Source organism: Eretmochelys imbricata, chromosome 11, assembly GCF_965152235.1.
Source record: "Eretmochelys imbricata isolate rEreImb1 chromosome 11, rEreImb1.hap1, whole genome shotgun sequence".
In the NCBI taxonomy this organism is placed as follows: Eukaryota; Metazoa; Chordata; order Testudines; family Cheloniidae; genus Eretmochelys; species Eretmochelys imbricata.
The window spans coordinates 9,884,242-9,907,724 of record NC_135582.1 but is presented as its reverse complement, the minus strand read 5'-3'; the positions used below and the strand labels follow the sequence as shown (position 1 = coordinate 9,907,724).

General features: G+C 41.7%; 1 protein-coding gene across 2 annotated transcripts; it reads left to right on the top strand.

The window, feature by feature from the left end:
- Positions 1–58: 58 nt before the first annotated feature.
- IQCB1 (IQ motif containing B1) lies at positions 59–22,246 on the top strand. Of its 2 annotated transcripts, XM_077830330.1 has the most exons (14): positions 59–194; positions 2,614–2,727; positions 3,630–3,792; positions 5,391–5,520; positions 7,656–7,749; positions 9,290–9,389; positions 10,713–10,885; positions 11,406–11,515; positions 12,784–12,893; positions 17,321–17,463; positions 17,976–18,124; positions 18,601–18,732; positions 19,123–19,279; positions 21,692–22,246. In XM_077830330.1, the coding sequence occupies exons 2-14, from the start codon at positions 2,628–2,630 to the stop codon at positions 21,919–21,921; spliced, it is 1,791 nt and encodes a 596-aa protein (XP_077686456.1). In that variant the 5' UTR covers positions 59–194; positions 2,614–2,627; the 3' UTR covers positions 21,922–22,246. The 2 variants fall into 2 exon arrangements, with proteins under 2 accessions (XP_077686456.1, XP_077686457.1); XM_077830331.1 differs by lacking the exon at positions 59–194 and having other exon boundaries at positions 2,561–2,727.
- The last annotated feature ends 1,237 nt before the right edge of the window (positions 22,247–23,483 follow it).

The window sequence follows — 23,483 nt, the reverse complement described above, 5'->3', positions numbered from 1 at the left end:
CTGCTTCTTAGCTCCGCCCTTCCCACGCCTTCGTCACTCGCGGGACAGAAGCTAGTGCGGCACAGTCGTGACCTGGCGCGAGGCATCTGTATGCAGCTTTCACACGGGGACGGTTAGGGTGGGAGTAGGTCTGGCGGCTGGCTTCTCCGCGCGCTTGGGCTCTGGACGTGGATATGCAAATTAGAGTCGCAGGGGTACGCTGCAGTTGGCTAAAGACCTCTGTGACCTCATAGCTGGGGGGGAGGGGCGGCTCGCGACCGGTCGTTACAACCCTCTGGGCTCGGTTTTGGCAGAGTGGGGTGGGGGAGGCAGCGCGCCCAGGTAGGTGCTCGGGACGCGCCGCCTCGGGGGCGTAGGTTCGAATCCCGGAGGCGGGGCGAAGCCCCTGGAGGGCAGGGGCTAGAACCGCGCGACGGAGGGCCTGTCACTTCAGTGGGATAGGGCCGTTTAGGGCTCCAGCTCTCCTGGGGGGCTATCCAGAGCTCTTGCCATCCTGGGGGAGGGGCAGGGCAATGGGCACGGCCACGCGGGGCCCCTTCTGTCCTCGGGTGGGGGGAGGGTACGTGGGTCCCTAGCTGGTGGCTCTTGATGGCAGGGCACGATGCTCACTCATGCCAAGCACCCGCCCTTGGGAATCTCCCTATTCTCCCCCTGCCACAAGGGAGCTTGAGGAGGAGCTGCCTCCTTGTCTAATCCTGCTGCTCGGGAGGGGGGGAAACGGGTTTGGATCCTCAGGTGCCTCCCTCTTTGGGCTCAGGGTCTTCAGGGCCAGGCTGTGTCTGATCCCAGGATAGGGGTTGGTGGTGATTTCACCTCTCGCCCCTCCATTGGGAGCCTGGCCGCAGGAGTTGTGAGAGCCAAGCCATCCATTGGAGTTGCCCTTGCCTAAGGCAGCTGACACACACCACCGGTTGTCTATTGAAAGGTGAAGGTGGAAATTTGCTGCCTACATAGAAGAGTTTCTAATGACTTAGGGCCAGATCCTTAAAGGTAGTTAGGAGCCTAACTTTGAGGAACTGAGCCTTGGGCACCTAAATACTTTTGAGGATCTCAGCCTTAGATGCGTTCCTGACTTGGCACATTATCTTATTTTTAGTTTTCCCCAAAATAAACCTGCAATGCCAAAGGTTTCTTTTTTAAATTTTATTTCTGTAGAATCATTGCTTTGCCAAGTACAGCTTTTTTTAAATGTAATGAGTTGGCTAAGTGTGTATGTGTCACCACTGTTCTCTATGGAATAGAGCCAAAATTGCCCAAATGTGTGTCCTAGACACCTCCCCCAGCTGCTGGCAGTAAGGCAGATTCTCCTGATTCATGCTTTTGGAGAAGGATGATCTGAGTTCTATTCCCACAGTTGTCAGGAACTTTTTTTTTTTAAACAGACATGATAAAGAAGGGTGGATTTTATTTGTTTTTTCCCTCAGGGAGAGACGTTTGTGTGGAGCAAGGTGATGAAAGGCGAAAGAAGCCATTTTGCTTGGCTTTTTAAGATGTGTTCCTACCCCTAATGCATTTAAAAAGCCAGTTTTTCATGGAAGTAAGCCATACCTCTCAATGACCGCAGCCTCAAAATAAGAGGACATTTATTAAAAAAAAGTGCAAGCGGCTTAACCTAACATTACTCTAATCCACATTTTCCTCGCATCAGAACAGTCATTACTTCTAGTACAGCAGTGCTTCAAGGCCCCACACATCTCCAGGCCCCAAATGTACTAGACACTGTACAAACACATATTAAGAGACAGTCCATGCACCAAAGAGCTTGCAGCCTAAGCTAATCCAGTCCTGCAGAGAGAACTGCGGTCTAAATAAATAAAACAGATAAAGGATGAGAGAAAGGAAGTATTAATCATGTTTTATAGCTGGGAACGGAGACACAGAGAGATTAAATTATTTGCTGAAAGTTGCACAGGACCTCTTTCCCAGAGTTAGGAATTCTCAGATCTCCTGAGTCCCCATTCAGTTCTTTAACCATAAGATTTTCCTACCTCACTTGATTTTTGTTATGGACAAATGCCAATATTCATCCATTTTAAGAGAACAAATTCTTAAGTAGCATCTGGCCCCATTTGTGCCACTCAGTCTCTATGATGAAGGAAGGGCAAGCTGAGCTGAAAGTTACTGTGAACCTAACCCTATCTAAACAGTTTTAACATTCTCATTTTATTGCATTTTCTTGGGAGTCCGTTGTGTTCATAACATAACTGCTATCCATAATAATGAACTATGCATGTGTAGGCACAGCCTGTTAGAAGCTCAAAGTACATTTGCTTCTCCAAGTGATTTTTGTCCTCTCTTGAATATGTCAAAGTTTGTTTAGCAGAACAGTCTTAGGAGGATGAGATAAAAGCTCAATCTTGTCTCTTCGTTGGTTCTGTTCACCACCATTCCCCTGGCCAAAAATCCTATAAGAACCCTGTGAATCAAATGTGCCCCATGTGCATACATAACAAATGCAGATTTACTAGTGCCTCTTCTGTGCACAGTGTCATTACTGATCCTCCCTTTGTTAAACAACTCTAGGTATGATATATATTAGCAACAAAGCACTGCATGTTAAAAAGTTTTGAGCTTAGCTGCTTTTGTTTACTGACTCCTTTTATTAAAATACAGCTGACACATACAAAATGAAGCCAGCAGCTGTGGATTCCAGAATTTTGGCACTGGCCGCTCAGGTCACTGAAAGCTCTGATCAGGATGTTCCTGTGTTGCTGTTGAAGTTAAAAGGTAAATAAAGATTCTTAAGGTATAAGTAGGGAATGCAGAAGTGTGGACAGTCATTTTCATAACCTATATAACTGAGTCAAATTGTTCCCTCCTTTGAGTATATTCACCAGGGCCTCCATAAGGTCAGTAACATAGAACTGCCGGTAAATCTTCCTAAAGTGACAATTGACTTGGGAACCACAGATGAGGCTGGGGTCTGAACGGAAGGGAACCCTCAGTCCAGTAGAGGATTAGCCCCTATGGACTTTTTCTCTGCCTATCCCCCGCTGCCAGTACAGTTCCTGTAAAAGCCACGCTACTGTGGGCAGGGACACTGTACCTGGTTAAAATCCCTTCTGTGAGGGGTTGTGGGCAGAGTTAGTGGGGTTGAGAATGATTGCCTGGAAGTGACATAAAAAAAGCCGAACATTCATTCATTCATTTATTCGCTCTCTTACACAACCCGACCAGTGCCTCCAGCAAGATTTACCCTGGCAGTGTTCCTTCGGCACATGGTCGGTGGCTAGGGTGTGCGAGCTAGGGCCAGCTCTGAAATTTGACTATTATTAGAATCAAGTTAATAAGGGTTTTCATAACGGATTTTCATCTTGGTTTTATATGGACTAGCAAATTCATACATATGGGCTACCTGCCAGATCGTATGTATGCTCTTGCTGCACTCTTCTAAATCTGTAACTAGCAAGCAGGAATATGATCTTTAATTCGATACAGTATCTGTAACCATACAAGTTAACAAATTATAGTCATTTAAAGTCTGTTTTACATTATTGTTATGGGGCTTTTTTTTAACACTGATCTCAGATATTTATACTCGGCCTTTTATGTTTTGAAAAATAACTTTTTTAGTTGCTTTCTTATGGATCAGAAACATATGCACAATTTTTTCTCTTTCTCCCCCCCAGAAATTTTAAATAGTACATCTTTGGGAAGTAAAGAATCACAGAAAATTAAACAGGACCTCTACTATTATAATCTTGTTCAATACTGTATGTTGGTCCTTAAACAAGATTACTCTCGACTGCCTGGGGGCTGGGCTACTGCTGCCCAGCTATCAGAGATACTAAGGTAAAATGAAAAGCAGCTGTAATGTTTTATTCTTGTTCTCCTTCACATCTTTCCTCTCACTTTTTTCTTTTCAAGCTGTTCTACACTGACTCACATCCAAAACAAGGCTTGTTGCGCAGAAAATGTCAGGGTGAGAGTGCAGCAAGTGGTGTCAAGGGTAGAGAGGTCGGGCAAAGCCTAACTGATTTGCATTGTGTTTCAACATGCTGGGCGGATTATTCGGTGGGGATAAATAATATGTCGGATTTACCCTTGTTTGTTTGTAAATTGTCCTCAAGTAGATCATGATTTTTACCAATGTACTGCTTATTCAGAATTGTTCACATGCTTCTTGCAAACAAACTTCAGTCTCTTGGTCATTGACAAATGGTTTTTTGTTTCTTTTAGATGTGTTGAAATGCTTTAAAAAAAGTGGACATTATCCATACGCTCTAGGTACCCTGGCCATCATGTAAAAATATACCACAAATGATATCTAAATGCAATATTCTACCTGGTATGAAATCACCACCATTGAGCCAGGCAACTTAAAACTCAAATCACCTTCAAACAATCTCTACCCTCCTCACCCCCAGACTTTTAAATTCTGGGTCAAATGATAAGCTTTGCACATTACCCTGAAGTTTTGGACTAAGTAGGGAGCAAATTCCTAAGCAGTGGGGTCCTTAGAGCACCTTTGTCTCTCTAATACCATCTCTTAGGTGTGAGTTTTTGATATTAGAAATTTGCTAGGCTTCAGGATCAGGCACCAAAGTTACATGATAATGTTTCTGTTTCCGATTGAGTGACCCAAGCTTTATAAACTGATTCTGCTTCCAGACAAAATAAATTAATTTTGTAACAAAACGAGTCTTCTTGTAACTAAATGAATCTCAGTGGTTCACCTGGCATTGACTTTCTGTGCACTGTTCAGATTAACTACATTCATTCGTACAAATATTCATGGAAAGCTAACAAAAAGGGTTGCACACAAGAAGGTGGAGGTGCATTTCAAAGCAAAATTCACAAAAGAGTCATGAATTTTCCTCTGTTTGCCCAGCTCTAGTGCAGAAAAATTGCCCACTTGTGTGACTATATGACAGTAATTATTTCTAAAAAGATTCCTCCAAAAATGCCCAAGACAGTAATACTGAGGGTTAAAGTGTAGTCCTGTAGTACTGATTTCCTAGCTTACCCACACTGTTAAAAAAAGAGGAAGGTTGCAGAAAGTATCCCCTCAGTTATTTGTGAATTTGTGTTTTTATCTGCATGGTATTTTTTGGTTTACAAAACCTTCCTCCAGTTCCAGATTGATTTTAATCTGTCTGTCTGTCCTGGTTTTCTAATGGTATCATAGTATCTTAGCATTGCATTGATGGTATGTAGAACAGATCAGAACAGGTCCCAGAAAGCTAATGGGTAATGTGACCTAGATATGGTTTTGGCCAAGACAAACAAATTCTCTCTCTCCAACAGACTAATGATTCTTTTCCTTTGAGGTAGATGTCTTGGAGCTAGTTGCAACAGTTGTCTGTCGTTCAGTCTCTGCTGGCATTTATTCACTTGCTTTTGTCCAACAGACCCTGCAAGGTTCAGATCTGTGTGCTCTTTCTTTTCAGTCAGTGTTGTGTGGGACTGGAGGTGAAAGAAGATCCTGAAGAATTTTACAATAAATTACTTCCTTCAGCTGTTGATAACCTCCTGTTTTTGGGAAGACATCTGCAAGCACGGTTTATCCGAGCAATCAAGGTATTTGAATTGCTTGGTTAAGTGAGCCCCAGGAACATTTTGTAACTGATTGACAGTGTTTCCAAGCTCATCTACTGAATTAGAAGGGTTCTGCTACAGATACACCATAATATAAAAGGATGTTTTTCAGAACTGACTTTTTTCTCATGGTTGTTAGTAACTGACTTTTGGAGTTTTGAAACTGGAATAACTTTCCTCACAGAATATTTCTTCCATCCTATGTGTGCATGGACTAATTTGTTACTGCAGGGTTGCTGTGAAGAGCTTGACTACTGAGAGTGGGTTTTCCTGAGAAAAAAGCAATAATAAATGAGAAGCAAAAACAGCTCAACAAAACTGGGCAATCAAATTTGGGGTCTACCAATCATGAGTTACCTTTTAGCTTCACAAATGACGAAATCTGACTTGGCAACTACTCTGTTCATAGTGCTGTATTCAGATTTTCAGAAGAGGAAATTACTATTTGGAAAGATGGTCTGGAGTCTCTTCTGCCATGTACTTTCTAAATGAACCTGGCCAAAATGTCCAAAAGTGCCCCCTGATACTGACATGGCACCCAAAATTGAGAAACTCCAAACCAGTGAGTAGTTTCAAAAGTGTTGCTTTGTCCCCATTTTAGAGGTAACCACTATTTAGCGACTTCAAAAGGGTATTTCATGGCGAAATTCCCTAGTATTTTAGAAGCACTCTGAGACCCTAGGATCCGTACAAATAGTAGAAGTTGAGTAACCAACCACATGGATGCTGATGGGTTCCCTGAATAGAACTTTCCCCCTAGATATTACACTTCTTTTTGTCTGACTCGCTCCTTGCACTTAGTCAAAGTTTTCATACACTGTACAGTATTATGTTGGAAACTACATGCTTCCTGAGTAATAATTATATATCAGCAGTACGACATATTCTGTCTGCTCAGTTCTTTTAAGTGAATTTAGAGCATGTGAAAGCTTCCCGATTGACATCCCTGGAGTCTTCTGTCTACCCACAGTGTGTAATTTTGCCCACACTTTCTTATTATATGCCTCAACCCACATGCTACTGAATCACCCACTTCTGTGCAGGATTTATCCTTGAGTGCAAGCACAAGCTATATCAAAGGTCAGTACTTTAACTTCCAATCATGTTGTCCAGAGGTAGAGAACTGAGCATCCAGCCTTGACCACACACTCTGAGAGGGTTTAGCAAGCCCCACTCCACCAAGCATAGACAACTTATGACTAAGTGACCCTTCCAGTCCCTCTCATAGACCTAAGACCCTCATTGCTTGCATGTTCCTTACAATCATTATCAGTGGTTCTCAAACTTTTGTACTGGTGACCCCTTTCACACAGCAAGCCTCTGAGTGCAACCCTCTTATAAATTAAAAACACTTTTAAATATATTTAAGACCATTATAAATGCTGGAGGCAAAGCGGGGTTTGCGGTGGTGGCTGACAGCTCGCAACCCTCCATGTAATAATCTCACAATGCCCCGAGGGTCCTGACCCCCAGTTTGAGAACCCCTGCATTAGATTGAATGGCAGGGTCTATTATGAATTCTTGCAGCATCTGGTGTCAGGGGGATGGAGGAGGAAGCCAGGAGTTGATGTGGACCCTCTGAGGAGGGGTATGGATGTGGGGATCCAGCATTTTACTTCACTTGGGACCTGGCCGATAAGCATCCAGCATCCTTTGCCACAATGCTTATTATGAGTTATTTTGTCTTGAATGAGACTGACAGTCTACTGAGAACTCAAACAGTTTCTACTGTTTATGTACTGTTTATGTACCTCATTGCAAAGATCAAGGTCGAGGCTCTTAAAGATATTCAGATACTTAATATTGTGTAAATTGTACATGCTGTACACGGTCTGATTCTGAGTTTACACCACTGTAAATGAGATCAGAATCAGGCTCACTCTCTCTAGAAGCCTCATTAAAGTGAATGAATTGCTGAAATATCCAGCATTCACAAATCAACGTATTAGCTAATAACATTATGGATTAGCTTGTTAGTATAACTTGCATCTCTCATGGTCAGTAAGGATCATATACAGTGCAATGTCCTGATTGACAGTTGTGGATATAGCACAAAATACAGGCCTGAAATTGGGATTATATCTGATCACTTCTATAATTTATTTTATTTTGTTCAGGATGAAGAAAAAAGTGAATTCTTACTGTGTTTCCGGACAGTAACTGATGCCATCTGCTGGCTGTTTGGTGGGCATATTCAGCTAACAGAGTGTGGTAAGAGAAAGGGTTGGAAATTCGTTGCAACATCAAATAACTAAAAAAAATTTGAATTTTAATATAACTACAATGACTAGTGAAGGGTTCAGGAGTGATTCCAAAACCAGTCTGTGTCCTGTTTTTATCCGGTTATCACGTACTTTTAAATGAGCTCTTGAAATAATCCATTATACCAGTGGTTCTCAACCATGTGTCCAAGGCCTCGGTTTCCGGGGGTCTGCCAAAATATACCAGAGAGCAGGGCCAGCATTAGAGTCGCTGGGGCCCAGCGAAGAACGTTGAAGCCCGAGCCCTGCAGGTCTGAAGCTGAAGCCCAAACCCTGCCTCACAGGGTTGAAGACAAAGTCCGAGCAACGTAGCTTCTCATGGCCCCATGTGGCATCGGGCCCTGGGCAATTGCCCTTCTTGCTACCCCCAGACGCTGGCCCTGGCTTTTAATCTACTGGATACGCAGAAAAGCAGTTGTTGTGGCACAGGCAGGCCATGGAGTTTTTATAGCATGTTGCAGGGGGCTCAGAAAAAAAAAGGTTGACAACCTCTGCATTATACAATAGAAGCATCAGCAAATGAAACAGGCAATCTAGACCTTTAGAAAAGCAAAAATAAAAGGAAGAGGCCACATTCCATTTTTAGGTTGTTGATTTGGACAGACAGTTTTTTCCCTGCAGTGTCCATTTTTAATTATAGATCTTAACAACAATCAGAGCTTTTCCTAATATAAATGCATAGTTGAAACTTTCACACCTCTGTCCTAAAATGAGCTGTATATGGGCTCAAGAGATTGCCTAGACAGAGCTCGCTGCAGGGTCAGGTTCACAAAACATAAACAAAAAGCTTTACAGTATATTATTTAATTTTACTGCAGTGCTGGCAAATCTACAAACATCTGACAAATTGACCTATACTCAGTCAAAAATGAGTTCTCGGTTATATCTGTATAAATTCCATTGACTTCAGAATGTAACAGAGAGAAGAATTTTGCCCAGTATTTGACATTAAAAAATATTTTAAAAATTTCAGCACATGGGTTTAAACAATACAAATGACTGGATAATTATTAAATAAAAAGAGTGGGTCTGAATCTCCAGTCTGTTGCATCTATTTAACTCCATTGTAACTTAATTGAAGTCAGTGAAGTTATCCTGACGTAAAACTGGTATAAGAGAGTGAAGGTTCAGGAGTCCTCTACACTGGAAACTTTTGCGCCATGCCTCTGCCCCACTGTAAAAAGACTTGTGCCTGTGTGGCTTACCCGCCTTTGAAACTTTTTACACCACCTCAGCCCTAGTACATAGGAGGTTTCCACCCGTGCAGAAAAACCCCAGTATAGACAAGTCCTTAGGCTCATTTCCTTCTCCCATTCTGTCTCACTGTAAAAGTTAGAAAGGCAAAGAATATTTACTAAAAAAACAGTGACCCTCCCTTCACTTGCTAGGAAATGTGTTTTATAGGTCTGTTTGGTAAACTACAAATGAACTGGCATTAAATCCCTGGCTTTGATTATTTCTTGATTTTGTTTCCTTTTCCTTTGTTGCAGTGCTGCAGAGCAAACATTTCCTGCAGTTGCTAATCACAGATGATGTAGAAACTGAAACTGCAATGATGTCTGTGTTACAGAATATTTTGAGGGTTGACAGGTTAGCTGCTTTTAAAGATTTCTGTTGATTTTCCTTTATTTAATTTATTTATTTATTTTCGATTTAAAGATCAGTTTGGTACTGGGTTTGTAAAAGGAAAGTTTCTGCATGCCTAAGATATTTTATACCAGACTCTGCTGGAGAAGTCTTAAAATGGGCAGTTTTCTCTATCCTTAAATTGCTTTGTTTATTGTGAATATCACTTTTTTTTTGTTTTAGTTCCTGGAACTGCACTAGAGTCCAATGGCCTGGAATATCTCCTAAATTGTAGTACTGGCTCTGCCACTGAGGCAGTAAAATACCCATGACAGGCCTGGGTCTGCTCCCTTAGGCTTGTGGGGCTATAAAATTGCAGTGTAGATGTTTGGGCCTGGGCTGGTGTCCAGGCTCTGCGACCTTTCCCCCTCACTGGGCCTTAGAGCCCAGGCTCCAGCTCAGTCCCAGTCAACCCTGCAATTTTATAGCCCCCCAGCTTGAGCCCTGCAAGCCTGGCCAGCCGCAGGTGTTTAATTGCAGTGTAGACATGCCCTGAATTACTTAGGATCTTGGAAAAAGAAAAGGAGGACTTGTGGCACCTTAGAGACTAACCAATTTATTTGAGCATGAGCTTTCGTGAGCTACAGCTCACTTCATAGTCAGTAACATCTGCTTCACAGTTTACCCTTCTGTGAAAGGCTGATAATACTTAAACCTACTGTGGAGGGGTATCGTGAGGATTAGCTAAATTTGCAGAGTTTCAAACATGTAAACTGCTATATAAGTGCCCATATCTGCCCTCAGACATGTTAATACAGTTTCCATTGACAATAGGAGTGGGAGCAGTTTAGTTGAGGATAGAATTGTCCCTAAGGGCTCAATCCTGCGAGGTCCTAAGCACTCTGGTCCCACTGTAGTAAAACGGTTTAGTGTATGTGTAATCCCATTCAAGTCAATGAGAATAGTTACATGCTTATAGTAGTGAATGGCGTGTGAATAAGTGCAGTGCTGGATGGGACCTAGAATGCCCAACACCTTATAGGATCAAGCCCTAGGAATTGTTTTAGTCTTAAATACAAAAATGTCTGTTTCATTCTAGGATCAAAGCCATAATTAAAGGAGAGTTAAACCTTACATGAGCTAGAGTTACATTTTAATGTAAACACAAAGCTGGAAAAGGCCCAGTAGGTCATCCATTCCCTCCCGCTCCCATACTGGGTTGGACCACTGATCTAGCGAATCATGTATCCTGCATTGCCTTGTGCCCAATGCTTCAGAAGAAGAAAGCCATTGCTGAAATATGCATCCTCAGTAACATTCCTGCTTGCTTTTGTCTCTTTTTGTTAGTTCTGTGTTACTCCATGTGGATGAAAAGATCCTTCACTCTGTTTTAGATGAACTTGTTTATAAGCTTTCATCTACCACCAATCCTGTCACAGGAAATGCTGCTACAAAATCGTTGCTGTCAGTGGCAGAATCTCACCCCCAACTTGTGGAATTACTCAGTACCCGCTACAAAGGTTTGTCTCTGTACTCCTCGTCTCAGGGAAGAAAAATTCCAGAATAATATGAGTGGTTAGTGACAGGTCCTGAAAGAGCAAGTTTCACTGTGGTGAACATGAAAGCGCTTGTAATAAAACCTAACATTTATGTAGTGCTTTAGATCTTCAAACTACTTTACATAAATTAGCTGATCAGACACAAAAAACTTAATTTATCTGCCTGTCACATAGATGTGACTGTAGTTAGTCAATGACTTGTACCTACAAAGCTATAACTATTGTATAACATTTTGCAGTGATGTTTATACCATCAGCTCTTCATCAAAAACATTTTACATTGAAACTCAAAAGTAACTGCCTGTCCTCATATTTAGCTCTGATTTAATGTCCCTTTCCAAAGCCCATCACACGTACAATCAGATTTGATTGTCTGATGTTCAGCTTTATGTTTGCTAGTTTGAAATCTGTTTGGTAAGCAAGCGAATGAAAAATTAGCTCGAACAATGTAACTTGCTTATTTTTTTCCTCTCTCACCTAGGACTGAGAACTCTGCTAAGTAAGCAATGGTCTGGCAAAGGATTTGACAGGAATCTCAATCAACTTTTGGACCTTCTTTACTCAGAATTCTGCAGGAAAGGAGAAATGCAGGTGCGGAATATTTAATGAGACTTCTCTCTTTAGTGGGTTTATATTTGCTTATATTGGGTTTACTCTTGTCCCACCTTTCAAAGGCCCCAAACAGTATCTGCTCATACATGTGTCTTTTTTTTTTAAATTACCCCCCTTTTTATTTTCTGCTCAACCACTTCCAACAATGAGGACATATGCCCATCAAGAAATAAAGAAAGAATGATCTTATGGTTAAGGTCTGGACTGGGACTCAGGAGATCTGGGTTCATTTAGCAACTCTGCTACAGACTTCCTGGGTGACCTTGAGAAAGTCACTTAATTCAGTTCAGCCCTCTCTAAACTAGGGAAAATAATACTTCCCTACCTCACAGAGATGTGTAAGGTTAGATCTGTACATTCTTAGGAGACACTTGCATACTTCAGAGATGGGGGGCCATGTAAGCGCTTAGGTAAAAGAAGTGACCAGTAAGAGATACACTCGGCTCGACTAAAGAGCAAGTACATGTTTTATCCACCTGGACAACAAGAGTCACACATTCAGATCCTCAGAGATGTTATTCCAAGAGCTAGAACTGTACAGGGATTGTTTTAATTGTAAAGCACAGTTCTAGTCTGAAAAGTAACTGAGTAAAAATATAATTGAAGAAGAAGGTGATAGATTGTTCTACTTAACCACTGAGGACAGGACAAAAAGCAATGCACTTAAATTGCAGCAAGGGAGATTTAGGTTAGACTTTAGGAAAAACTTCCTAATTCTAAGGGTAATTAAGCACTGGAACAAATTACCTACGAAGGTTGTAGAATCTCTGTCATTGGAGGTTAAGAACAGGTTAGACAACACCTGTCATGTATGGTGTAGAATTTAGATAATACTTAGTCCCGCCTCATTTCAAGGGACTGGACTAGATGACCTTTCAAGGTCCTATCCAGTCCTGTGAGTCTATGATTCAAACATTAGCTGGATTATTTTTCTGAGCTGCCCTCCACTTAAAAAAAAAGACTTTTAGCTGATGGATTTTCTCTGTGAAGTCCTTTATGTACTACATATAGAAAATTGAACCAGATGAACAGAGCAGCTGCCCTGGTAACAAATATAGGGTTCATGCTAGTAATTTATTTATGGGAGTGTAAATCTACCCAAGTATTTGGAAACAGTGAACTACAGAGCATGTGAAAACTGAAATCAGTTTTGACCAAACACTGAGTTTATTCCAAATGAGCGAGTAGCAATAAAACGTTTTATATATGCTGAGAATGTATTCTGTCAACTGGTTTGTTAATTTCAGAGACTGCATCAAGCAGCTTGTTTAATCCAGGCTGTGTGGAGGGGATTTCAGACCAGGAAAAGATTAAAGACGCTTCCTAAAGCAGTGACTGCCTTACAAAGAAGTTTCAGGTAAAAAAAACATCCCTTTGTAAGCAGGATTCAGGAAAACACGGTTTCTACTCTCAGAAATTGCTTTGCTGGACACTATATATGAACAAAAAGAATATATTTTTCTACATAACAAAATTGCACACACTATTGTTCTTAACTGTATTTAAATATGTATAAATCAGTTATGAATTATAACAGAAACTGCAACACATAGTAGCAACATATGGAATGTCCACAATGTCAGAGTTTTCTCAGTCTTTTTGAGCACTAGATTACCTCATTGGATTGGATTATTTAGTCTTCACCAGCTACTTCTAGTTACGGTAAGTATATCTCCTTGGGCTTCATGAACATCCAGATATTTTTAAAAAAACAAAAAGCACTGTAAGTTCCTATACACATTCTGTATAATATACCTGACATTTTCTCAGATGGAAAAAAGAAACAATAATGGTAACAAACTGACTTGCTAAGGGCTGTATCTCAGGTCCCTCCAGCAAACTATGGAATGAGATCTAGGACACTTGTTTCTGCTCACAAAGAATGAAACTCAAATCAATGTCATATTCTTATCCAGCTAGATCGGGATTTAAGGTGTGATGTTTGCTCAGGGTAGGTAATACATTCTTACTGACACATCTGAAAAGTCTAGTGTAGACAAGGCTGCATCCACTTTAACATGCTAAAGTGATTGAATTAAAACTGAGGTTCCCCACTAGGCTTTAATTCAACCAGTTTAGCATGTTTTAAAGTCTATGCTAGACTTTTGAAATATGTTAATTACCATGTTCTAACAACACTCCTTAAATCCTAGACAAGGTGTGAAACCAGATTTGCCATTTCATCTGAGCTGGGAGGTATTTACCTCTGCCCTCAACTGTGTGGCTTTCTCAAGGTTAGTGGGGAAATAACACAAGAACTAGGGGTCACCAAATGAAATTAATATGCAGCAGGTTTAAAACAAACAAAAGGAAGTATTTCTTCCCACAACGCACAGTCAACCTATGGAACTCTTTGCCAGAGGATGTTGTGAAGGCCAAGATTATAACAGGGTTCAAAAAAGAACTAGACAAATTCATGGATGATAGGTCCATCAATGGCTATTAGCCAGGATGGGCAGGGATGGTGTCCCTAACCTTTGTTTGCCAGAAGCTGGGAATGAGTCTTGATGATTACCTGTTCTGTTCATTCCCTCTGGGGCACCTGGCATTGGCTACTGTGGGAAGACAGGATACGGGGCTAGATGGACCTTTGGTCTGACCCCGTATGGCCATGCTTATGAAATCACAGATAACAAGGCATCTGTGGAGGGCCACCCACTTTACACTGCTTCTCAGTGACACCCTCCCCCCCCCACATCCTGCCTGTGAGCACAGCTCCCTCACACTATTGCTTCCTCCACACCTGAGCCAAAACCACCTTTTGAGGGAGGAGAGGAACCCACAAGAGTTTATGCTGATGGAGGCTACATAAATTCTCATGTGTATTTGCCTGTGGATTAGTTGAGGGATTATGCCACAGAGAGCTGCTGTTCGTTAGTTCTACTCCTGCCCAGCCAGACCTCCAAACTCCATGGAACCCCAGTCTTCAGGTGGAGGGGCCTCTATGGCCTCGCTGGGGATGGCTTCTGGTTTTGTCGGCTCCCTCACTGACTCCCACCAAGTACTTACTGACCACTTTGGGCCAGTATTCCTGAACAAATCAGGCACCCAACCCCCAGAAGCTCACAGTCAGAGTTTAGCAATAACTTGAAGGGAGGCCAAGGGGAACGATGAGATCTCTGGCTGCTGACACTTGTTGTGCAAGCATTTTAGTAGTTGCAAATATTAATGTAGGTCATTTGTTGAAGCAGTTTCTAAGTTTTGTGTATGTTAGTTTCAGATCAGAAGGGATGGTAATTATTTCTATTCTGGTAGTGCACAGAGGCCCTGATCAGGGACCAAGTGTGCTAGGCACAATATAATAAAAATACAATCCTGCCGCAAAGTGTTTACAGTCTAATTCAAAACGATAGCTAGAGTGTTATGCCGAAGAGTAAGAATACTGCTTAGAATCCTGTAAGCATTGCTGGTTGAAAGCATCCTAGAATGTCAATATAGCGTACTTGAGGTGCTTCAGCAGTCAGCAGCTGTGGCTGTGAATTCAGGGCGTAACTATATTTATGGAGTTTTGTGAAAGCTATGATCTCAGTAAATATGGTTAAATTTAGTTGGGGCTGAAACTCATAGCTTGAGTGTGGCTCACACGCAATAGCAGTTGGGTATCTTAAAATCTGCCAGCTGTATGCTTCTGAAAACAGTATGGTTTCAGAAATATTTCTCAGTTTTAACGTATCTTTAAAAAAATGCTAATCTGCCCTAAAAGTTGGTTAGGCTGTCACGTAACCAACTAATCTTACATTTGTTACAACGAAGCAATCCGTGTTAATCAGGCATACATCAATATCTATCGATACTTTTATTATTGATCAGAAGTGGGTTCTTTTCAATCATTCCCAGTAAAAAGAAGATACGTCTCAGTCTGTGGGTGTATTTTCCTGTAAGAGGTGCTCTTGTGTAACCTAGATGTGGGTTTTCATTCTATATCCCTCTGAATGATGAAGAGCCAGCATTCTGCAAAACACATAGTCAGTATAAGAGAAACCTATTAAATGCATAACATCCAACAGTGACAGTGTAACAGGCATACACTGGAGGAATCCATCAGAGGGCAGACTCTACACTCACGTGGCTTCCCAACTAGTGGGAGTGATAAGGATTTCTAGAAAAATAGCATGAATAAGATTGTCAGGGGAAGGTCATGAGTCCCTTTTTATCCTGAGATTTCACAGTGTAAAATATATAAAATAATATGTGCTTTCCTGGATCAGAAACACAAAGAGACAGTTTAAAGCAGAGATACATGGGATTGGAAACCGCTGTGGACAATCTGATTGCAGCCTTTCTTGAAACCATTCTGCTACATACAGTAAAGTTACAAATATCATATAGAATGTAATTAGGAGTATAATAGCAATGTGGCCCTTTAACTCATGATGGGGAAAAGAGGCAGCCTTGAGCAATTACCGTTAGGGTTCTGAGCTTTAAATCTAGGGCCTAGTTCTCTTTGAGAATGCCCTCCTCTCCACAGGACTGTGCTGGAGGGGAAAATGATGATTGCTAGTCCCTACGGTTTCAGAGTAGCAGCCGTGTTAGTCTGTATTTGCAAAAAGAAAAGGAGTATTTGTGGCACCTTAGAGACTAACAAATGTATTTGAGCATAAGCTTTCGTGAGCTACAGCTCATTTCATCGGATGCGTACAGTGGAAAATACAGTGGGGAGATTTATATACATAGAGAACATGAAACAATGGGTGTTACCATACACACTGTAACCAGAGTGATCACTTAAGGTGAGCTATTACCAGCAGGAGGGGGGGTTGGGGGAGAGGAGGAAAGAAAACCTTTTGTAGTGGTAATCAAGGTGGGCCATTTCCAGCAGTTGACAAGAACATCTGAGGAACACTGCGGGGGGGGAAGGGGGAGAATAGTTTTACTTTGTGTAATGACCCATCCACTCCCAGTCTCTATTCAAGCCTAAGTTAATTGTATCCAGTTTGCAAATTAATTCCAATTCAGCCGTCTCTTGTTGGTGTCTGTTTTTGAAGTTTTTTTGTTGAAGAATTGCAACTTTAAACTCCTAGGGTCTCATTAGTTAGATGTCAGTGCAGTGTCCTCATCTGTGGTGTTCCTTACAACTTGCGATCAAGAAGAATCAGAGCCTTGCTGCTCTTAAGGGACAATGTAAGATGCCTCTATGTCCTTGGCTTCCATCAGTAATGTTGATGCAGAAGAACGACCTGTCAGCATTTCTCCTGGAAGTCAATCACCAAAAGTTATCCAATTTAAGAAAATCAGCCTTAAAGAGAAGAGGGGGAGGGGAAGGGGAGAATTCTTTTGCAGACAGTAAAGGCACTATTCTTGTTTTGTACCGTGTATGGCACCTGCTAGATGGTGATGGGCAACTTTGAAATGCATCGCTAGTTTTATAGGTGACCAAAGTCACTGAACCAGGTCCTCAGATGTAAACTAGGAGCTACTCCAGGTTATGTCAGCTGAGAAGCTGGCTTACAATGAGCAGCAGTGCCCTTGATAGAAACTTATCCCAAGCCATATTATATCCTCTGGTTTGACACCAAACTGCATAGATGGCTTAGATCTTCTGTATACCAAGGGACTTGGCGATTAGACTGTCAGCCATTTTCTGATCTTAACTTGGTCAGCATGGACCCTACAGAAGCTTTACAAATCAGTTCCAAGGGATCAGATGGCAGTTCATTCTAAGGATTTGCTGCCTCACCCCTGGATCATTCAGCCGAGTGACGAATAGAGATTGGAGGTTAGTTCCAAATGTGCATTTGAGAATTGAAAGCTTAGGCCAATTCTTAATATGTGTGTCTATTGCAGAGCTAAACGAGAACAGGAATTGCAACATTTAAAGAGGCTGAAAGAAGACGAGACCCTCAGACAACAATTGCAGCTTCAGAGGCAAAGGGCCATGAGGCTCTTTCATGAACGGCAACTGACTTTACTGGAAATAGTCCAGCCTGGTATGATTTATATTGAACCGTATCAAAAGTATTAAGGGCGCAGGTTTCCATAAAACCATCTTTCGTACAAACAAAAGTATTTCCCAATCTCGCATGTCCATCTGCAATCTGTGCCCTGACTATCCCTTTTTATGACGGAAGTGTCTGGTGGAGAACAGCCTAAACTCTTCAAATTCTCGGTAATCAAAAGACATGGTGGCTTGAAATCTCTTCTCTTTGCAGAGATGTGATGTAAAAGGGAGATCCTATCCCTTTGGGTTCATTTAAGAACCCACAGCAGTGGTATGTCTATGCGGAGAACTGTACCTCCAGTAACCCAGTGGCCGTGATTAGTGTGCTGAGGTTTTGGCTCAGGGGAAAGAGTGCCATCTACTGTTCCACCAATGCCACTCGCTGCAATGCCTGACTTTTCAGTGGTGGTTTTTCCTCCAAGGACTGAGACGCCAAACCTTGTTGTGCTTGTGAGATCACCCCCACAGTTGTGTAACTATGAATTTCTGTCATCTCCTTAGGTCAGGTAGATAGGCACATTCAGGAAATGGAGGGGAAGGCAGCGTTAACTATCCAGAGACACTGGAGGGGATATAGGGCAAGGAGAAAAGTTCATCAACAAAGACAGTCTCTTAAGCAGTATAAGGCAGCTGTCATCATTCAGAGAGCAGTAAGTATATAAACTCTGTACTGGTGTTAGACAAGAGTGACTGGATTATTGCAATTCCTTTTGAGGCTCATCTTGTTTACTTCTAGAAATGACAACTTTGCCAGAATTTAGCAACCAAATATTAAAATAGTCAAAAACTGCTCAGGCAAATCAAACCAGAGCCCCAAACTTCATCAGCTGTTAAGAACCCTGTGTAAACTACAAAATACAGTGCAGTTCATATGAAAATGTGGTAAGAGCTGTTACTTTGGAATGAGGGCTGGATTCTCTCTGCAGTTTGTCTAAGCAGTAACACTGACAATAAATTATTGGCTTATATCAGATCATACCCACTCATGCCCTCTGCACTGTGAAATCGAAAGCGGCACCTTTCTGGCTGCAGTGCTGGGAAATTTTTCTTTTGAGTTTTTTAAAAGATGCACGAAAACAAGCCCCTAACCTGTAAATGGCATACTCTGATACCTTCTTTCATGCAGGCTCATAAATTCCTGGGAAAGTGTCAAAGGAAACGGAAGGCTCTCTCTCCCTGGAAAGAACCCACGGAACTCACCAGTGCACAGAAACTAGCATTACAGCAAAAGGTGGATGACTACACCAGACTGCACCCGGTGTGTCTCTTTTGTAGCTCTGCATTCCCCACCCACCGTAGTGCATTAGAGGGATAAAATATATGCAGTAATATAAACTTCAGTGCTCAAGATAACCCATGCATATTAATATAGTAACATATTAATCCTGCTTACTTGTCTTTGAGAGGAATAAACTAGGATCATTTTTTTACCATTAATATAATAAAACAGGTTAAGTAAAGCCTAATTGGAAAACTGTATCTGCTTGATGATGGATCACTTTGCAGAGAAAACTTAGGAGGAAGCAGAATTATTAAATTTACTAATAGACAAGGAATGCAAATGTTGTTCTGTAGACATTAATCTGCCCACAAAGGATTTAAAATTATAACCATTCCTTTAACAGTGACAGATGTTGTTTTCCTCCAGGCTTCCCAAATGTCAGAAGAAATGAGTAAGGAGCTACATCGGCAGGCCCAGGAAAAGCTGGCACAGTACCTGCTCAGGAGCAGCCTGGATCGCAGAGCAGAACAGCGCAGAGAGGCGTTACTAGCTCAGCTCAGCACGGACATGGAGCTGTTGATGAGTATGTGCCTGTCTCTAGGTTCATTCCTTTGGTCACTACATGGGTTAAACTTGCCAAGCTGTCCTGCTGTGGCTCAAGAGTGTGGGTACCAACCTAAGGGCAGACTGTTAGGAAACAAGGCACAATTCCCAAATTGATTGTGAGTTCTGGGATTTCATGTAGATTTCACCAACCAATTATCAATGTAAACTCCTCATGTACTCCAACAGCCTTTATCATGGAGTCACAGACAGTCCCCTTGAGTACTCCAATCTATCTTGCCGCCCAGGTAAGCTTATCTTTGTGATAGATGGTCCCTTATACACAAGGCCACAGCTATATTCAGGTTACTCCCAGCCCCAAAGGGCCAGTCAGTCACTTACCCCAGGTCAATTGCACCTTAGATCTCACACCAAGGACAACGCTTGTAGCCAATCCTATAATAAACTAGCTAAAGATTTATTATATAGGAAAAGGAAACAAGAGTTATTTACAAGATTAAAGCAGGTAAACACACACACATATAATGTGTTTACCTGTTTTAATCTTGTAAATAACTCTTTTCCTTTTCCTATATAATAAATCTTTAGATATTATATTACAGATATACACACACACACACACACACGAGTTCCAATCTTAAGTTTCAAAAAGTAAGGCTGTGTGTACACTGCCACTTTCAGTGAAACACTTTTGTCGTTCAGGGGTGTGAAAAAACACACCTCTGAGTGACAAAAGTTTTAGCGCTGAAAAGCGCCCATATAGACAGCAGTTTATCGCTGGGAGCCGCGCTCCCGGCAATAAAGCTACCACTGCTCGTTCGGGGTGGGTTTTTTTTTAATCGCCTGGAGAGCTCTCTCTACACTACCCACGTCACAGTGCTGCCACACCTGCGCTGTAATGTGGGTAGTATAGACATACCCTTATCAAAGCTTATATAATAAGCAAGCTCTGTATGTCCCTTAGGGCTAACCCAGGCTAGCAGCTGGGGATTCTTTGCTTAAGCCTAGAAATCTTGTGCTCAGGAGTCCAAGGAGAATAGAGATACAGTTCCTCCTTGTTGGGGGGTTTTATGCCTTCCCCGCTGCTTCAAACTCAGCTGATTGGAGGAATTCACTTGTGCATATTTTCTTCATGCAGCAGTGGGGAGAGCAGTCAAATTCCTTTGTCCTCTGATGTTCCACTGTATAGTGTATCTGGTATTGATGGGCCTTCTTTGTTAGGCAGGACCTAACACCTTTTGTTGGAGACTAGTATTTCACACTAGTTAATGTGTCTCTCCTGTCTGGTGATTTACACAATTACAGAAGCTTACAATGCAAATGCTAAGATATTACCTTATGATACGGGATACAGAAGTTATAAGTGAGGTTAACGCAGGGGTAGTCAATTATTTTTTGTCAAGGTCCAAATTTCTTGGTCAAGGTTTATATATTCACACCTCAATAACTATAATAATAAAGGTTTCAGAGTAGCAGCTGTGTTAGTCTGTATTCGTAAAAAGAAAAGGAGTACTTGCGGCACCTTAGAGACTAACCAATTTATTTGAGCATAAGCTTTCGTGATGCATCCGATGAAGTGAGCTGTAGCTCATGAAAGCTTATGTTCAAATAAATTGGTTAGTCTCTAAGGTGCCACAAGTACTCCTTTTCTTTTTATAATAAAAAAGATTTCACGGTCCATTCAAAAGCATCTGGCAGTCCAGATTTAGCCCATCGTCTGCCTATTGATTACCCCTGGATTAATGCATGCAGCATTTTACAAGCATTCAAAAAGTCTAAACATGAAGTACATTCTTATAATTGTAATACCTGTTTTAACAATACTAACGCACAGGTGAACCAGACTGATCCCAGCTATGTGTTTGTCAGTATTCAAGTGAGGCCTTGGCCTAAGCTGGCACCCTGGTTTGCCAGCCACTGATGGTGGAAGCATCCCCATCCTTACTGGTGAGGAGCTTTAGAGACTGAAAACTTTGAGCTCAGGCCATTCTGGGATGGGAGAGTGTCATGCGTTGGGCAAGGAGGGTAGGCTCACCTGAATGAGAACAAGTAGGATTTTTCTTCTGTCCTGATGGGACCCAGGAAGACAATCTGGGATGAAAGGGTTAGAATACCACAGTCCAGACACCACTTAGCACCCAGGCAGAGCAAAATTTAATAAGTTATTGAACAATATTGCTAGATCTGCTACCCACTGTGTAACTATAGAATAGTACTACACAAGCAAGGAAACCGGCAACTATTGGATGCACAGAGATTTAGTTTGTGGTGGGACCAATAGGAAGAGAGGATGCAGGTACTGGGGTGCACTGAAAGCACTGCAGTAGAGATCACCCTGTGCACCAAGAAGCACAGATCCAAGAATAATGACCTATGCTAGCCTTTTCCTTTCCACAGAGAGAATTACAACTAGTTTTCCTCTTTGTTACAGGTGCTCCAAGTCTCATGGAGGCCACAGAAAAAGATCTTGATGTCTTTATGAGTCGGTCAGTCCCTGTGGCATGCAAAGCCAGACAATCCCATAATACCATGCTGAAATGTACTCGCTGGCCATGGTGGAAGAAGCTTGGAGATGAATTCATGGATGATGATATGATTCCTGATGATGTTCTCAATACTGAATTTGGAACTCTCTTTATTGGTGGAAGTAAATCCTCTTAGTTAGCAGACGGAAGAAATTGTAATTCAGAGACCCAGAGTCATATGCCATACTATGCAGTCATGTTGAGTATGTACTATATGGAAAGAAAACATTCCAGTCCTGTGTTAAAACAATGCATTAAGTGGGATCAAAAGGCATTTTAATTTTAGTGGGTTCATTGTTCTTAATAAAAAAAACTGTATACGAATCTCCTTTTGCAGAAGAACCTGATATCTATGCTGTGTTCAAGGTAAAATTACATCCAGTTTGATGCTAGAATCAGGATTCAAGTACAGTAATTGTAAATATGTATTTGTGCCTGATTTATTTTTAAAAAGTAAAATACATGTATGAACTGTGGCTTTTCAGTGATTATTCACTAAGGTATGAAAAATCACATCACTGCAAAACTCTGGGCTTTAGAATCTCAACTTTTCATTAAGCGAATGAAAGTACTTGGAAGTCAAGAGTGGGTTCACAGAACAAATGCTTGGGGGAACTTCTGTTTATTTTTCAATTGCAGGAGTGCCCAAAATGAGCTAGGTGCTTTCCAAAGACAGCCTCTGTCCCCACAGCACATAGTTTAAAATGACAAAGACAGAGCCGGGGGTTGAGTTGTCGGGAAAGAGACCATACTAGCAAAGTGAACAGATCGGTGATAGACAGGAGCCCAGTTAAAAGTTGGGGGTGCTTATGTTTCCTCCCTTCCCTGCCCCACCTCCCCAGCCATACAAGTCACTGGGATTTATGCATCTGGTTAAGGCACCAATTCAGGAAACTATTCCTATTCTGGACAGACCTTAAAATACATTAATTTTGTGTACATGCTTTAATACTGAGACTTGGTTCCAAGGGTTTTTATTACAGTGTAGACGTACCCTTAGTCACTTTGGGTTTGTCTACACGTGGACATTCAGGAAAATTAATCTGAATTAGCTAAAGGTGTGAATTTGAAATGGATTTATTAAACCACATTAAGCCCCTGTGCGAAAACACTCATTCAGAATTAAAGTGGCCTCAATTTGGTTTATTTTAATTCACTTTTGAATTAAGATAAACCAAATTAAGGCCACTTTAATTCAAAATGAGGGTATTTACAGAAGACCTAATGCAGTTTAACAAATCCACTTCAAAAATTCACACCTTTAGTTAATTTAGATTAACTTTCCTGAATGTCCGTGTGTAAACAAGACTCATTTATAATTGAGTGCATTGAAAAATCAGCATTGAAATCCCATTTAGAAACAATGCACATAATTAAGGCTACATAATAGTCATGGGTGTTTTTAGTAAAAGTCATGGACAGGTCACGGCCAGTAAACAAAAATTCATGGCCCATGACCTGTCCATGACTTGTACTATATACTCCTGACTAAATCTTGGAGTGCTGCGAATGCTGGGGGGTAGGGACAGCCCGGGGGGGGGTGCTCAGGGAGCAGTCTGGGGGGGCATTGCGGGTGCTCGGGTGGGAGCAGCCCAGGACCCCCGCTGGTGTTGGGTGGGGGGAGGGGTAGAATTGGCGGGGTTGGCAGGCTCCCTACCCAGCTTTTTTGGAAGCAGCGACATGTTCCTCCCTAAGCTC